Below are 18751 nucleotides of genomic sequence, written 5' to 3' on the forward strand. Positions count from 1 at the left end.
AATGAAGAGCAAAACCTGATCATGTTTTTATCAGAGGAGAAATCATCTATTAAAAACGCCGAGACTAATTCAGGGCATGCTATTATCAAAGTCACCTCTGTGCTTAGGAAACAGGCGTGCGTGCAACGTATTAATTATTATTTATTTCTTGTTTTGTGCATTTTTTGACCAGATTTGTTTTTTCCCGTCTATTTGCGGCGACTTTAACGTTAATCCAGCCATACAAGGACGAGCATGTGTCGTTATATCCTAACAATACAGCCGATGTAGATAACCAGGAATTCTCAGAGCAGTTTAAATATGCAGACATTAAACACACCACGAGCTTTCTCCAAGACAGAAGAAATTCTTTAAAATTTATTAAACTCGGCGCATATTCGTTTCCTCTTTAACCCCGCCCCCTCCCTCAAAAGAAAAGAAAATTGCGGCATTTTTGTAAATTATGTACAATTGCATAAAAGCGTTTTCAGTAGGCCTATTTATTCACAATTTACAAGATTTTACAACAACAAAAACAAAATTCAAATTACACCGACTGACTCACATGTTTACAAGCATTAAAACTGGAAATCATTTTTAAAAACTGCAGCCTAGAAACTTTTTTTTTCTCCTTATTCTTCTTCTCCAACACATCTTCCATTCCCGCCCTCTGCTCATTTTTCGGACAGCTTTTATGGATCCCTTAAACACACCGCTGGTGCCTTTAATTCCACAGAAAAGTCGGGAAAAAAAAAAACCCTTCAAATCGCACCAGCACTTCACGGATTATAATTTAAATTGTGTGAAAAAAATAGAAAACAAAAAAACACTTGGCATGCTCTGTTCCAGAGAGCGATAGTGAACCGTGTGCGCTTTCCTTTAAACTCGGACAGACAGAAGAATCCATCACTGAAAGAAAAAAAAATTAATAACGATAAAAAAAAAAGTTTGTTCAAAGTGATTGCATTTTTATGGCTATAACCGCCTATAATTTACAATTCATCAGCAGCTCGCGCCCACATCTAGAGTGTAAATATTTGGTTGTGGTTTGTGGTGCTTGCAGGACATGTGGGGGGTTTAAATGTGGGTCAGAGGAACCGTCCCGTTTACCGGAGTGGAGCCGCTGCTCTGGTAGTGCTGCGGGTGGAGCACGTGCAGTCTGCTCTGAACGGAGGAGTCCCCCGCCACCTCACCGGTCGGCAGATACATGCTGATCATGTCCCGCAGGTCCCCCGTGGGGCACGGCGGCGGTGCGCGCGCGGTGGACACCGGCGGGCTCACGCTCGGCTCAGATTTCACGAGAGACCCCAAAGTGCCGCCGATGGCCCCGGACACCGGAGACACGCCGGAGCTTTGGTGCTGGTGGGTGTAGCCGGTGATGCCACCGTAGCCCGGCGGAGACGCGCTCATGTAGCTCTGAGAGTTTGAGATGGGGCTGTAAGATAAGGCGCTCATGTCGTACCTGTGCACGGGCTGCGGGTTGTGCGGGTGGTGGTGCGGGTGATGGTGCGGGTGGTGCGGGTGAGCCCCGGTGCCCGGGTGTTGCGTGTACGCCAGCTGCGCCTCCTGCATCATGGCGTGAGCCGCCGCCGCTGCCGCCGCCACCTGGCCCGAGTACGCGCCGTTGGCCCAGCCGTTCACGTGCGTGGCGTAGCCTGCGTTTGCCCCCGCGTGCCCCCCTCCGGGGCTCTCCAGCCGCTGCCCGCCGCCCATCCCCACAGCCGCTGAGGAGCCGAGGAGCCCGCCGGCCAGCGAGTATTTGTCCTTCTTCAGCAGCGTCTTGGTCTTTCTCCGCGGCCGGTACTTGTAGTCCGGGTGTTCCTTCATGTGCATGGCCCGGAGCCGCTTCGCCTCGTCGATGAACGGCCTCTTCTCCGCCTCCGTCATCACTTTCCACTCGGCGCCGAGCCGCTTGCTGATCTCCGAGTTGTGCATCTTGGGGTTCTCCTGTGCCATTTTCCTCCGCTGACCCCGGGACCACACCATGAAGGCGTTCATGGGTCTCTTGATCCTCTCCTGTGGGACTTTGCCTCCGGCCCCCCCGCCTCCGCCTCCCGCGTGTCCCCCCGGGTTGGACGGGTTGGTCTGGGGCACCACGGGGGAATGTAAGTCCGTTTCCATCATGATGCTGTACATTCACCTCGTCTTTGTGGGACACCAGTCAAACACGAAGAAACATTCAGGCTGGCCCGCGCGCAGCTAAACCTCCGAGGGAGAGATGGATGAAGAGTGAAAGAAGCAGAGAGAGGGGATGAAATCCGCTCAGAGGTAAACCTGCTCCCGCACTTCCTCCGTTTTCACCTCTTTTTTTCCTCCTCTTTTTTCTCCCCCCTCTGTCATCCACGAGCGCAGACAAGAATGGAAACCGCTTGTTTGAGCTTACTTTGGTTGAAGCTGTAGTGGGGAAAAGTTACCGGAGCGTGCCCGGGCCGCGCGCTTTGACAGCAGCTAAATGAGCGCGAGACGGCCAATGGAGAGGCTCGAGCGCAGACGTGATTTGCATGCAGGGGGGGGGGACTCGAGGTTCTGGTGACGTCGGAGCGCGAGACCTAAAAATTACTCCCTCTGTCATCTGTTTTTTTTATGTGTGTGTGCGTGTGTGTGTGTGAAAGAGAGAGAGAAAACACACAACATACAAACAGTTTAATTCCGGTAATTTTTGCGCACGTGCTCTTGCTTCAAACAGGCTGATTTAATCAGTGTTTACGATAAAAACAAGACGCCATCAGGGCAAATTAACGCCACAAGCAAGTACGAATATAATACTAATATTAATAATTAATAACAACTGATTCACAGGCATCATATAAGCGTGTTAGCCCGCTGCTTACGGCCAGTGAAAACTACAAAGCAGAGCGCCTTCAGCTACGTGTTTAGCTTTCCCGTTTAGCCGCAGCGCTATGAGATTTAATCCTTTGCTAAGTATTATACATTTAACCTAAATGGTCCCTAAAAAGCTCACCCCCACCATTTTTTTTTTGCCTCTCATTCAGAGCCACAGGTGCTTTTCTGTTGTGCCCGTTGCTAGGTAACAGGTGAGTGACGCCCGGAGCACGTGCCATACAAAGCAGCATCTTTTGTTTGTTTCACCGGCGCTCCCGTGGCGAGCACGCACGAGAGGAAAAAGAGGAGGAGGAGGGAGGGCAGAAAACAAAAACTACAGTAATCCCATAATAAACGTTGGAAATGTTAGAGGCTCTTAATGAAAGCATTTTAATAAACTAATGAGGTCTAATAATAATAATACCAATAATAATGACGACGCTGTCACTGTAAAGCAGCGGCAGGCCCGCTGCATTAGGCCCCAGATATTCTTCCAGGCTCCTGCTTTTGCAGAGATCATTATTATACATTATATATACATATATATATATATGTATATTTTCCCTCTGAATAACTGTTCATAAATTCCTGCACAAGTCACGTTTTATTAGGGCTTCCACAAATAATCATAATCTGCACATTACTGCGTCTATTAATTGTTTGGTCAGAAAAATGTGATAAAAAAAGCCCATCACAGTTTTTCTGAGCTGACTACTCACAGTCCAAAACTGAAAGATATTCAGATTAAATGTAAGCATCTGCAACCCAGTAGAGAAATAATTCAAATAATTAATCAACAGGAGCAAAAAGGAGTGTAATTTATTTGCATTTGGATCCGTTTTTGGGCCCATGTGGTAGCTCCGAAGCCCTAAAATAGAAAAAAGAAAGAACACATAACAGACAGATAACATTAACATTTCAATTTGTTGTTAGGTATTCCGGTCTCCTCCTGCTTCCCTGGCTTCCCATCATGTGCAGGATCTTTTCATTCCTCTGGGATTATGCTCCCAAGTGGCATCTGTCAGGTGCTGCCCGCCTCTCAGCGAGCTGCTAAACTATATTGGCATGTTGGCACGGCTGGATTTTCCTCTCTCGCTCCCTTGTACCAGTTGGGTATAGTGCTGTTAAGTGGCTTGTGTGATCTGTTTAGCGCTCACTGTGAAATCTCTCTCTGCTTTTTCTCTTTCTTTTTTTTTCATGCTTCCAGCACACACACACACACACACACACACACACACACACACACACACACACACACACACATGCACGGATGAGCACATTTAAATCCAGCAGAGGAATTCTTTGAGAAATCACATCAAAAGAATTGACAGAAATATTTCCCATTGAACAAATAATAATATCCTGTCAGTGAATGCACTTTGTGCTATTTTCTGATCTATTCATTTATTGATTTTGCGGCAGTGAGGGAAAGGGACTTTGTCACATACTGAGGGCTCACCTGACAGCTGATAGAGATTAAAACTCTTTGAGAGATTCTTTGTTGGGGACATTTGGATGGTTTCATTTACACGAGAGCCAAGAAAAAGGCCGCAAAGACACTGCTCCCACCCTGTCTGTTACTCCATCATCAGTTAATTGGTCCCGTGTGCTGTCTTACTGCAGGTAAATTACCTGCTCCAGGTAAAAGCAGCCCCTTGGATATCCCTGAAGGAAATCTGGTCTGCTTCTGATTGTCAATGAGCACCAAGTTTAGTTGCAAACATTATTGCTGCTGTTTTTTTTCATCTGTGACATAATTAAAGCTTGTTTGCATGCACATCAAAAGTGCAATTAGAGAATGATTAAGGCTATTTTTTTTAACAAGTTGCACATGCTCAGAGGAATATTTGAGGCCCTGGTGGAGTGTGTCGCTGTTATAGAGATCAACTTTTCTTCACTGTAGTGAAAATTTGATCTACTGGAGTCACTCTGTATTATTTGGAGAACTATTTCTATGTGACCTTGAACCCTATGAAGTTAGAAAAGCCAGTGCAGGTGCCTTCACAATACTAATCAAATGTATCTTTATTTTTTCCCTTCCTGACTGAGCCTGATTTCCAAACCTAATCAGGTATTCTCTTCATATTAATCTTCATTATCAGGTTATTCTGAAAAACAATTTGTGTTATATATTCAAAAAGCACAGAACTGGAAGTGGAAACAAAGGAACAGTTCATCCATCTTTTTTCTCAAGCTATGTCAGTTTTTTGTCTTTGGTAATTCTTTTTTACTTTATTATTATTATTAAAAAAAATAAGAGTAGCTTGCAGGAGTTTGTGTTCCCTGCTGTGCCATGGAAACAGGGGTAAATGGTGACTAAGTAAATAGCTGCTGTGTTTTGCACGCATGTTTAATTGTTATTAAGGAGCCAGTGGACAAAAATAATGTGATGAAATAAAGAACTGACTCATATCAGGTTATCCAAGTGAAGCTTTATAGTATTTACAGAAGGTTAACAACATGTTAAGATTCCAGGTGGTGTAGATTTAACTGAGGGAGTGTATTGACATATGTATTGCCCTAATAACTCCTGTCAATGCAACAACTTGTGTATTATAAGCGAGGCTTTGTGCTGGCTGCGTTAAAGCTCGCCAGCTCCTCAATCGCATCAAAACTATTTGTTTATTGTGGCGCTGAATAGGAAGAGAATGTTAACAAGTTAAAGATGTGGGAGTGACAGAGAAAGCATGGATAATGTAGCTTGAATCATGCAGTTCAATTTTTAATAAGGCAGCGTGTGACATCCATAATCATACATTATCTCCAGAAACCCGGAAGGATACAAGTAGTTTGTTCAGTGTCTCAGTGGATGAGTTAGCAGTTAGTGAAACAGTTTAAAGGAACCTGAGCAACATTTATGTGGTTTTTAGCCATCAAAACTCCTGAGTTTGTGTGTTCAGTAATCCTGTTGTCTTGAGGTGGCAGATGATGTTGATGATGATGAGATGCAGTTCTTCATTTTCAAGCTTCACTTCAGATCAGTGAAAGTCTGCAACAGACAGAGCAGTTTAGCAAACTTGATAATAGGGGGGTGGGGAACAAAGCGCTTTGAAAGAGGAAGCACAAAAACAACAGCTTCATTCAGACAGTTTCCCTCATTTTATACTATTATTACTGCTCTTGATATGAGCGCTGCTGTCCTGACAAGCTCAGCTAATCTAAATAAATAAATAGCCTTTCCTCAAAATCACATCCACAACCATCTACAGCTTGGTTGGGTTTATTTTTTTCCCCCTACGTTTGTGAATAAAAAAAAAAAAAGATGAGTGTTTTTCCTGGAACATTTATCTCTTCAGTGGTTTAAAATTAGACTCGATGCTTTCCCGTCATCAAAATCCTTCACATTTCTAACAAATTGAATGCTTAAACATACTAAACACTAAAATAGCAAAAGTCCTCTGTGGCGAAATGACATAATTAAAATAGTTTGTACTGGTTCAATTACCTGAAAGTTGGTGCACATGAATATTTTTTTATTTTTGTACTTAAAATTAAAAATAGCATATGAATGTATCCAGCAGCTGCTGGATTTTAAGCAGACAGCAGCACTGAGTGAGCCTGGACAGGCTGGAAATATCCAGACTGCTCTGATGGATATTGTTTGTGTCAGGGCAGCCAGCGGGCTGATAGCACAGTGCGGGAAGCTCTGCTGTACATCGACTCTGGATTTTTGGAAAGTGAGACTTTCAGATGTGGGATTAAAACAATTATTAGGTTTTTCAAGTTTATAAAAGTCAAAAAGGAATAATGAAACACTGGATGACTTCTTGTGTTATCAGATACGTTTTTTTTCTTTCAATAAGCGCATTCACTGCTGTATTTTGTTATGTTTTTTTCTGTTTCATGGTCTATATATTAAAAATCTATGTGTATGCACTTTCAGACAGAGGTACTTCATGTAAAAGGTGTTTTTTGTGCTGTCAGAAACCCTCATTTCGTCAGATGATGATCACTCTGTAGTCAATACAATATGTTCACAACTACGAAGGAAGTTCAACATAGTCAGATTTGCTTTGTGTTAGCTATCTTAACAAAGCTTAAACCCCCAGTCAATCAACACAGCTTTCTTTGTTAACCCAGCTTTGTGCTTCAGCCTATGTTAAAAAATTGACATAACTACTGTGACGCCATCCACTAGTTTCTGAAGTCCTGTTTTGAAGGCTCAAGATCAGTTTCCACTGCCGGCATGCCAAACACAGCGTTTTTTTTAAATCAGCAGAAGCTGAACGAGCGACTGAGATCATGAAATCGTGAGGAAAATGTTTAGCAGAGATATTGTCATTAGAACAGGTGATAGAGATTTTACAAGATTATTAAAATATAACAGCAAAATGCAACACTGGTGCGCTGGTGATGATAATCACAACCACGCATCAGTCGCAATCACAAAGAAGATCGTCTCAAGTTCTCTTTATTTTGCTGCTCCCAGTGTTTTTTATGTGCTGCTCTCAGCTGCACATTAAAGCTCTGAAAGTTGATTTAGCCCGGTAAAATCAGATTTTATGCTCCACGTCGGTCGCTAACCTATCATTCTCACTTCATAGTACAACAGACTGGAACCTTCACTAGGTAGACTTTACCTTTTGATGATCCTCAGCAACGTTTTTAGAACTTTAAGTTACTAATTGCATCAAAGACACTTTCCATAATCCTCATCTTTTTATAAAACATACAATAATATTGAAAAAAGGGAAATGTATATAATAAGTTATCCCAATCTGTTTAGCTCTACTTAATAGAGAGATAGACACACACACACACACACACACACACACACACACACACACACACACGGACACGCACATTCTAACAGAATCAAAGGCATTTCTTCTGTGCAGCAGCCGACCCGGTGGGTTTGTTTAAGGCTCACTGTCACAGCAAACTGTCAGCTCTACTGGAGCTCAGCAGCTCTGACTGAACAGACAGTACACAAACACACACATGCATGCTTGCATACAGTATGAATACACAGCTGGAAGGTATGACATATGTTAAGTGTTTAGAAAAATTGCTAAGAAAAACCTCCTGGCATAGTCGAATTAAGCTTTTCTTTAAAGAAAATGCTAGCGCCGCTTCAGATATGTTATCTAAACATGGGCTGGCTCGTCATATAAAAGGAGCTACAGTATCACATCAGATGTTGCTTTGTTTTGTGAAAGCTTCATTTTTTCTACATTTATTAAGAGGCAATATTTACATATATATTTTGAATACTTTTAGAGCATTTTTTTCTGCTCACGCGAAAAAACACACACATGGGGGAGGGGGTGTTATTTTAGCTGAAAAGGTACTCGTAGTAACAATGCGTACAGGTGCAGAGACACCTGCTGCAGTCGGGGGCTGTGTTCTGTATGGTTGGACTATTGTAAATTATGGTGAACATTCAACAGTTGCTTTTATTTAGAAAATTCCTTATCATCCTGATAAGTTATTACAGAATGCTTTTATTTTGAAAACCTTAATACCAATCAAGAATTTAAATGACAACATATAGTGGGATTTTTGATTGGATCGGTTGTTAGTGTTTTGTGTACTGGTTCTTAGCAAAATACAAATGATTTAGATCATCTGTAAAGACTCATACATGCAAGCTGAATGATTGGAAGATGGAACATTCTGACTTGTCTACAAGAATTTGCCAACTACTCGCTGAGCAGCAGTGAATCTTGTAATATATGAGCCAAAAGGAAACAGAGACCATTTGTCTTACTGCTGGAACATACACATTAAAAATTAAAAAACTTTTACTTTGAAAGCGAGTGGTCTCAGTTTCCTCTGTGCCTTTTTTTTTTTTTTACTAATGCTTAGTGACCAGTTGATGAGATGTATACTCTGCTGCACCATATACCTATCTCCACCATTGTTACACCAGCAATGGCCAGCATCAACCACTTTACTACAAACTGGGAAATACAAATTTTTCCCTATAGCGACCGGGGGTTGCTGAATGCTCTCTAAGCCTGTGTGACTGGGAGCTAAAATCTATAGACTCTCTTAGCCCCTGCCAACTGAGGCTAACTTTTACATCACATGAAGGTGACATTTTGTAATACCAATGACAGAGCGACGACATGCATTTCCCTTTCCTTGTGTGGACAATAACGAGTTATGCCCAGGCATGTCTGACAGCGAAGTTCACGTGTTGGCCTCTGATGATTTAGAAAAAGGATCTGCTGTAATGACCTCCAACAAAGCACGATGCTTTCCAGTATATGTAAGAACACTGTTCCTGTCAAAAGGTAGAAACAACAGACTTGAGGTGAGTATAACCAGGATATGAAAAGTATATCATAAAGTATAACTTTTTTTAAAAAGAATTTCTACATTTTTAAGCTGCTTGGTGTAACTTATATAATTGCACTGAGCAAAACTTGACTAACTCATTACTGAACTTTAATACTTAGTAGGCTAACACACAAATAAATCAATCTTTTCTTTCTTTGTAGACTAATGGGGTACTGGAGCATTTGTGCAAAGTGTGTGGCACTGATAGCGATCTCAAATATTAAAATGTGATAGGCGTCTTTCCCAGACTGTTCCAGCACATTTTTCTGATTGCAGATTGGTCTTGGCCAGTATACTTGTGATCCCCCACGTCCCCACCACCACCACCAAAACACTGTGCCATGTTCTAGTGAGATGGGCTGAATTTATGCACAGACAGATACAATGCAGTCTGTGATTTTGTCTTTTGGGTGTTGCCCTTTGGTGGTTACCAAAGCCCTCTGGACAGCACAAATGTAGGAGTTATGACTGACACAAAAATGCAGTTTTTAACCAAATAAGCGAGGAAAAAAATGTTTGCAAATGTGCAAATATTAGCACGAGTAAAAGAATTGAACATGGCTGCATTATATGTCATGTGAGTTATTTAAAACTGATGTATTCATTGTTATTGTTACAGGTTTCAGAACACTGGAGAATCACAGACTTTGTTCGGATACTACGGCCGCTTCACTGAAATGTTCTGAGCTGTGAAATTGTAAGAAAGTCTACAAATTCCTGAACTAAGTACAGTTTAATGATGATTACTGAGAGACAATGCGAGCACTTTAACTTCTCTTCGCTCCACTAGCAATTGGCGGCATCATCAAGCTTTGACTTCAAGGTTTTGAAATTCACTTTCTTTAATAACTTGCATGAATAAATTAACCAGTTGCAACCATCCAGTTCCAGCCATCTCCACAGAGACTAACATCATCTTTCTTCCATCCATTTCCCCCCACCCCATTTTCAAGTGTCAGAGTAAAGTGGCCTGGTGTACCGAACACTGTTAAGCATTTGCACTCATCATTTAATCATCACACCTCGTCCTTTGATTGATGCCTAATGAATGCCTGGGGTCTCGGTTTACAAGACGATTGCTAACAGAGCCTTGCTAATGGGTTTTGCCTGTCTGGCAGACAGCTAAGGGTGCAGGCAGAGAAGTCCGCATTTACACTGGAGCTTTAAGACCATTTACTCTAACATTTCTAATACAGATATTGGACACTTAAAGTCACACATCCTGAGCTTTTCTTTCCGGTCAGGCATAAAATAAAACAGTTTTCAGCTCAGTGTAAACAAGACCTCAGGTCATCTCTTTTCAAATACTTGAACAATTAGCAGCCGCATCACTTTTTGCTAATGGGATCTGGCAGCAATGACCAGAAACTTGCTTTGAGCTTTATATCTCAAAAACAGCATGGAGATGCTTAGAGTGGAGATGCTCAGGCTGTGCCATTTCCCTACTCTTACTCTTACTCTGGTCCACCTCTTGAGGACCCATCTGAACTTTTCAAAGAAAATGCTTAGAAAGACTTACTGAGCTGTGAACTGTGTAATTACTACAAATGATTAAGAGTCTTTGGTGGGAGTATGGGGGTGGAGGAAAAGCATGCAAACTTAAAAATAAAGTCCATTAAAGCCAACTGGTTTTACTGCCGTACCAAATGTAAGAGCGCATGATTTCTGACTGACTTCATGTTTCAGCTTCAGATGAGCTTCTACGTCGTAGCTGAGACCAAATGCTCTGTGAGGTGAGCTGGATTTTTGCTCTAAACCAGGGAAATTACGCATTACGTGCATCCTTGACGCCTTACAAGCATTCTGAATGCATTTCCTTTCCTTAGAAAGGATTTGAAAAGACTGTTTCATATAACCTGCATTGTTTATGCTCTACAGTATTTACTTCTGTCGTTGGCACATTGTCTGGTTGCTTTTTTTCCTTTCCTCTCGTATTAACCGTACAAGATGTAGTCAAAGGTTGAAACTTTAGGCAGAAATTGATATTTTGCCTTCCATCTCAATGATTTGTCCAGCGTACAATGCAACCAGGCAAACAGGGACCTACTTAAGAAAAAGGTAGATCAAAAAAGACATAGTCCATTGTGCAATGAGCAATCAAAAACTGTTTCACAGGTGCAAAAGTCTTTTTTGCAGTAAGCAGGTGAGTATTTGCTTTTCAGACTCATGTTTAACTCTTTGTTTTTTTTTAAGTCTTGTCTGTCGGTGATATGGTGTTAGGATCGGGAATGTTGTGTTCCCAAACACAAGCAGGCAAGGAATGGGAAATTCATTAGCAGAAATTGTCAAACTCTAATGAGTAATTTCTAAAACGTGATGTGTAAAAACAGATCATTAAAAAAAACATGATGCTGTTAATGTAGCAGCGATGATCAACATCCTGCTTTGACCTTTGGCACTTTCAGCTGAGCTATTCATCGAGCCTTTATTCCCTCCATCGCTCTTCCATCTGCTGCAGGCGGGTCAAGCAGTGTTGATGCAGCGGCTACATTTTTATTTGTGCCCTGCTCCCTCATAACATCCCCCACATACCCACAACCCTCCACAGACACACACACACACACACACCAGAATACACATTTAATTTAATTAGAGCATGCGTGGCCTCCCTCTCTGCCAGTATTGTCGAGGCGCTCGGGAGCAGCCAACACTATCACTGATTGCTTCTAGATAGGCAGAAATATGATTAGACCACGTGTTTGAGTTTGCCTGTTTGTGCAGGAACTGGGAAGAAATCTGATTGGGGTTTTGTCAGCGGTGAGAGCAGAGGTAAGCTGCAGGGTTGAGAAAGATGAGATGATTGGAAGGATTGGAAAGAAGTATTTTTTTAATTTAATGGAGGTCTAAGGTGTTTGTCGTATACTCCATAGAAATGTTACTCCCTGGGATTTATGACATAAGGTGCTTTGCAATCAGCATTTACTAAAAAGAAACTAAAACTGTGTGTTGAGAAGCAGTAGAGGATTCTTGCAAGAAACAGCATCATAGAGATGGCTTCAAATCAATCATCACATTTTTGCTCAGGCAAGCAAGAAGGTCAGACTCAGCCACACTCCTGGTAAATCAGCTCTTTATGAAGTGAACTAGCAAATCCCACATGGAGTTCTGCATTTAAGTAGCGCTATATGTGTTGACACTGATGCCTGCTCTGTTGTTCTGCCTGCTCACATTTCTACATATGTGTGCATGGAAGGGCACAGAGGTCCCAGAAAAGACTGCAATAGCCACAAGATATACATAGCTGCAGATGGAAACTGGCCACTCCTGTAGCTCTTACATGATCAGAGGGAAGTTGGAGGAAATGGTAAATGAAGAGTGGAAGGATCAGGAGGAGGAAGAGCACAGAGGGGGAGGAAGGAGATCCTTAACCTCTTATTATTAGTTTGATTTTCAAATGGACAGGAGGTAAACATGAAAGCTTTGATTCTTTGTATAATAAGATTAGTGTTATTAAAGGGAGAAGGGCAGATAGAAAGGAGCGAGGGAAGAATAAAGAAGTGACCTTTGAAGAACAAGGTAAGGAGAGAGGGAGGAACCCTGCTGAGGAGTGGTGAAAAGAGAGAAAAGGGAAGTGTGTGTGTGTGTGTGTGTGTGTGTGTAAGAGAGAGAGAAAGAGAGAGAGAGAGACGGGGGGAGGGAGGGAGGGCTGGGATGGAGTGACCCGGCGAAAACAGATTAGTCGGCCATGAAGAGGATTACCAGCAATGATAGTCCCTCAGAGAGCAGTCAGTCTCAGCCAATGCAAACACACACACACACACACACACACACACACACACACACACACACACACACACACACACACACACACACACACACAATGAACACATCAAAGTGATCAGCATCAGTTCAACCTGTCTGGTTAATGCAAACACACACATATCTGTCAGAATACACAAAGCACATCCACTGCACACACAGTGTGAAATCACGATGCATGCTGGAACCTCACTTTCACTCCACTGCTCAAATCCAGCAGCTTGAATTCTTTTTTACGACAGGGTTTTTACATAAAAACCAACTGTTTGCTGCTTTAAACGACTCAACGGGTGGGCTCAGCTCAAGTCTCCTGGGGGCTACCGGTCAGGTTGTTCTCTCCTATATGCAGATCAAAATTTGTTTTTGCTAAACTTTCAGAACTTGCAATCATAATCCAAGGTAAGAGCTTTAAAGTGGGGATGTAAAAGGAAGAGAAGCAAAGTAAGTACCTACAGTAGATGGTGGTTGGCACACCCTAGTTTGGCCCTTTTCAACACAGAACTACAGTCAATGCAAATGTCAAATTTGGATTATCTACTTTTCAAATAATAACCAAACGTAAAGTGAGACTACACACCATTAATCATAGAATATGGATCTCAGTACTGTCAGTGCATTCACCTCTTTCATTTCCCTGGGACAACGTGACGTCACAGGTGTGAGTGCAAGAACTGCAGTGCAGTACTTCCTCCAGAGGAGGTGGATGCATCAGCAATTCTGAGATTCATATCCTCCTGGAAGATCTGACTTTTCCCCCCTACTGTAAATCATAAATGAATGAAAGAAATTAACTAGTTCTGCATGACATTCAAGATTTACTTTTTGTTTGTTTGTTAACAAAACTGCTGAAGTTAAATGAGTCCAGCTCACTGTTGGTATAACACATGTGCAATAATATCACAAGCACAGCGCTACTTTCATACACACCCCTGCCCCTATTTTCTCTGTCATCAGCAGAGAAAACAGCTGACTGTCAACAGATACCTCTGTGTGTGTGTGTGTGTGTGTGTGTGTGTGTGTGTGTGTGTGTGTGTGTGTGTGTGGTTAGTGTCAGTGGCAAAGAGCAGCTAATCCCACACAACCCCACTGTGGCCGAGTTTACCTGACACATCTCAAAATGATTCTGTCAGCTGAAATCACAGTTGTTCTAACTTTATGTTAACTTACCAGTTTATGAGGTTGTGGAGTACGGTGTGTGTAAAAACATTAATTTACTCACTTGACAAATGTTTGGCTAACAATCACGGAGATCGGATTTAATTAATTAATTTTTTTTAACTTAAACATTTAAACAACCAGTCTTGGGTGCATTTGGGGAAACATGATTTAATATTTTATTAAGAAAAAACAAGATTAATTATGAAATCTACTTTTTTTTTTTATGTCTATTACAACACAAATTCACATCTGATGAAATTAAAGCCCACTTCTTTATCTACCTTTAAAAAAACATGCAATACAGTGAAAAAGTAAAAGTCATAAAGTTCAAATTACAATTAAAAATGGTGACATTTACAAATTAGCTGTCTGATTTATTAGTCTAAGTTTGTTTGACAAAGTAAGTTTGACATATTCTGATTTTTTTGGAGGTAAAGGTAGTAGGAATTTGAGAGTATGTAAAAACTGTGTATAATGAAAAAAGTATAGGCAAATATAGAAATTCAGCATACAGATGATAATGATCCTTTCCCCCAGACGCACAATTATAACTTAATTTTATTAACAAAGAAAATAATAATAAAAAGCAACACCAAAAACTCAATGAACTTGTGAAGCTGGGAGCGTATGGTCGGTTAGCAATCTTCAGTTGATTTGCTTTCTGAAAGCAAAAATAACTTATGAGGTCGGTCTGAGGGTCATCTTTGCCAATTTTAATAATGACTGGAAAGAAATTATGGGATGGGAATGTCTTCAAATTAGACGCTTAGACACGACCTGATCCAAAAAATCCAGCAGTGGCTCTTTTGTGGAAATTCGGGCTCCTATGAGCTTACTGATAAAGACACTATAAGGAAGTGTGAAGGTCATTATTTTCAAATAAAATTGTCCCCTACCCTCAGTACAAAGTAACACAATACCAGTTCTGTTATCTAAGGAAACAAATTGTAACATGAAGTAGATCATTTTCATTTGAAATTAAGTTTTTGGAGTATAAAGAAGTTGAAAATCATAATTATGTTTTTTTTTCTTTTACTTGTATATGAGGGGATCCACAAAGACCAGAGGGAGTCTGATATATGTTATTACACGACCTGAAGAATCTTAATAATTCATTTTTTTTTACCAGTCATTTCTATTAGTGTCCAGTAATGGACTGGTCAACTTTAAATTCAGCATCACAAAATTCAGAAAAGGCCAAACCTACACACAAATCAATATCCAAATAAAATGATGAAGGGCAGGAGCCTGAAGCAGTCTTTCTTGCTGACATTTCTCTCTATCCTGCTGAGGGAAAGTTTTGATATTGGACCCCCCTCAGAGGAGGATGGGGGTCTTCTCTCTCCCCCTACACATCCTAAATGAGGGCTTTTTCGTAGCTGTTGGTAGGGGGTGTCCGCTCTGGGAAGAATGAGGACTTCCTGTGGAGGGCCTTTAAGTGTGGGGTTGAGGAGCCGCTACCTCACTCTCTCTCGCTCCCTTGCACTTGTTCTCAATGTCTCTTGCTCATCCTAAATGGGTTCAAGCTTCAAGCCAGGGCCAGCTGCTTTCAAAGACCCCAAAGAGCAGTTATCCCGCACCTGCCCTTTCCTCCCTTCTCTTGATAACCTTTTCTTCTTATTTTGTTCCTCCCCTATTCCTTTTCACCCCTGTCCTTCACTTAAGCGTTCTCTCCTCTTCCTCCTATTTATGTCTCTTTGTTTATCCTGTTTGCTTCTCTTGGTGTTTCCACCTGGAGTTACACTATCTGCTTTCTGTCTTCTTTGTATGATTCTAGTTTGAGCATGCTAGAGGAGTGATTTTGAGTGAGATTTTTCCTAGGCCAGTGTTTCTACGTTGGGCTTAAATCACCCCTTAAATGAAATCTGAGCTGTTGTCATATATTAACAAGCCACACGTTTCGCAACAATCTGTAAGTACGTGCTCACATTTAAGAATCTGCTCCCAGGAATCCAATCCAAGACAACAGTTGCGCTCTGCAAAACACCGATGTCATATTTAAGGCACTAGAGCTTTTGCACACCACGTAAGCTGTTCCTTTCTCTGATTCTGCATTGTGGTCATCTTCGGTGGTAATAAAACCATTTTGTTAAAGCTGAAAATCTGTGAAGGCCTACTTTTCTTCCTCATCAGAAAATCAGCACTGAGAATTGAATGTATAAGGATAAGACACCAGCATTAATCTTCCCATGATCGGAAGAATCTTGACTAAAACTAAAAGACACCACATGGCTCTTGGCGAATGCACATAAACTCCCCCAATTCACTTCTTTCCATTGCCAGCTAACAAACCCGGCCATCAACAGTAGTCATAGTAGCTCTTTGCAGGGACCCTCTGCTACAACTTGGTGCAATTATTATATTTTTTTCGCCAATGATGTTGAGGCTTTTTGTGGGTTTTGTGAAAGCAGTGCTTATATGAGAACAGTTGTTGCCTAATTATACAGATTCCCTGCTTTCAAAGCAAGAAAATATACATTTACCTCCAGCAACTTATTAGCAAAAGAACTTCAACCATGCAACACACACACACTGTCAGGCCTCAAAGGACCCTCCCTCCTTTAGAAGAAGCAACATACCTTCCCTCATCTTACCAGCATCCATGCATCCATGACAATAAAGCAGCAGGTAGACAAGCTGAGAACTTTCCCCCCAAATATCCATTTTGTCCTTGCAGTAATCAACGAGTCCATCAAGAGGCAAGAGACGCTTTGATTTGTACACTTTTTAAAAGCAATGTTTTCTGGATAGATGGAAGGTGAGCAGAAAAGAATGGATGCCACGTGCTGTCTCCATTTTTCCTCATAAGTTCTTGTTTTTCCTAGTTAGATACATTTCCCACTACTTTTCCAATAGTCTGTGTATTGGCTAGCAGTGACAGATTGTCCCCTAGCACATCTTCGTTAGGTAGCTCCCACAGAGGTTTATATATCCATTAATGGCACAAACTTGGTTACGTGTTGGAGAACTGAACTCTGTCCCTGTTTTCAGTACCCATCACTTTTTTCTTCTACTTCACTCCTTTTCCCAGTGCTTTCCTCCTGGGTTATTCTGAGCTCTTCCTAAAACCTCTTCTGGTGCTGCCTTGAATCAACTCCTCGGGCCTTCCCCGCTTGGTGTTCCTCCCATCTCTGATTCTTTCCAGTGCCACCACCGATGGCCGGCGTGGCTCTCTGCTCCCCTCCAACCAATACCGGGTTTTATTTAATTTGTCCATATAATAGACGTGAATGAACCCTGGGGTTTAGGGCTACACAGGCAGAGAAAGCGACAGAGGAGGGAGGGGCAGGGCGCTCAGCAATGTGTGTTAAAAGAGAAACAATAAGTGCCATTATTTTTGATTGGCTTCCCCTATTTGAAAATTACTTCCAAAGTGTGATGTCCTATTGTGGGAGCAGAATAACGCTGAACAATGTGGCAGGGGGCGGGAGCGAGAGGATAGTCTTATATACCCAGACTAATATTCAAGGGGGCTTTGGCTGATGCCGGCTGGCCCGCACTGGCTAACCCTGCAGCGCAGCACTGGGCCCGGGGTTAGGCTCATAATGGGATGCATTGGGAGGCCTTTAGTTCCCATTGTGGCGGCTATGTCAACAGAGAGGCCACTGGGAGCTGCCTGGCATGTGGAACGGAAAAAAGGCCCTTTATCCCCTTCTTTCTATGCTTCGTGTGTGTGAGAGAGGGAGACGTTATCACAGCAGTTCAGTGCACCAGCACAATCCATGTCCTTTTTTACCCCAGTAAAAGTCTGTTATAGACTGTAAAACGTGAACAAAATGTACCTATATTAAATACCTGTGCATGAGTCATTGCACCTACTATGCTACAGACTGTTTGGATGAAATTAACATATTTACTTATTGGTCTGTGGATTAAAGTCCCCCCTTTTTAGGCAGCTAAAATGTTATGTCGTCAGGCCTAGAAGCAGCCTAGAGGAAAATGTCACAGATAGTTGAACTCATCTGAGATTTTTAGTAGATGTTGTCATGGTGGGGTGCACCGGTGTGAAGATGAGGTAGACCCAAAAGCAGACACAGTGGAGACAGAAGTAAGTTTCTAAAAATAAAGCGAGCCTTTATTGTGGCTGATGGCATGAGAAAAACACCAGAGACACACTGAAACTGGGAAAACTAAGGAGACTAAGAACACTGTGTAAACTAAAAGACTATGACACTGAAAGAACTATGAAAAACTATACACGCAGAGTTACTAGGAATGCTATGAAACACATTGAAACAATGAGGGAAAACTATGAAATCTGTGGTGAGGATAACAGACGATCTGACAAGGACTGAAATGAAACACACAGATTAAATACCCACAGGGATGATTAGGGGAAGTGGAAACACATGAGGGAGAACAGCTGACACACATAAACCTAATGACAGGACCAGGGATGTGAAACTGAACATAATGAACAAAGAACTCTTTCAAAATAAAACAGGAAACATGGAGAAGTAGACATGACAAACTTGACAATGAGAACCATACAGACCAGAAATATGACAGATAAGACACATACAGCAACGAGGGGAACTTGATAAACCATGAACTAAAACTGTAAACTGGGCATGACCGAACTTAACTAGAAAACTGAAAAGAAACTGGAATACAGATGAAAAAACAAAATAACATGGAACTCAGAAACACTGGGTGGCCTGACCCAGGACCATGACAGATGTACTCATGGCGCCAATTTGAAAATCCCATGTTGCCTTTGTGGTGGGGCGTGGCCTCCGGTGGCGTG

The 18751-nt window shown here is 41.8% G+C and overlaps 1 protein-coding gene and 1 long non-coding RNA gene across 2 annotated transcripts; both read right to left on the bottom strand.

Annotated features, from left to right (window-relative positions):
• Window positions 1–433: 433 nt before the first annotated feature.
• Window positions 434–2434, bottom strand: sox1b (SRY-box transcription factor 1b). Its single transcript, XM_006804946.3, has one exon. It carries the CDS (start codon window positions 2113–2115, stop codon window positions 1057–1059), a length of 1059 nt encoding a protein of 352 aa, XP_006805009.1. The 5' UTR covers window positions 2116–2434; the 3' UTR covers window positions 434–1056.
• A 2785-nt stretch (window positions 2435–5219) lies between these two features.
• LOC118455320 (uncharacterized) lies at window positions 5220–17157 on the bottom strand. The gene is made up of 2 exons (XR_015717213.1): window positions 16584–17157; window positions 5220–5791 (listed from the first exon to the last, which is right to left on the bottom strand). It is a non-coding gene; the product is annotated as an uncharacterized LOC118455320 (long non-coding RNA).
• Between the last annotated feature and the right edge of the window lie 1594 nt (window positions 17158–18751).

The sequence above is a fragment of the Neolamprologus brichardi genome, chromosome 23 (assembly GCF_056152115.1).
Source record: "Neolamprologus brichardi isolate AB-2024 chromosome 23, ASM5615211v1, whole genome shotgun sequence".
Classification (NCBI taxonomy): domain Eukaryota; kingdom Metazoa; phylum Chordata; class Actinopteri; order Cichliformes; family Cichlidae; genus Neolamprologus; species Neolamprologus brichardi.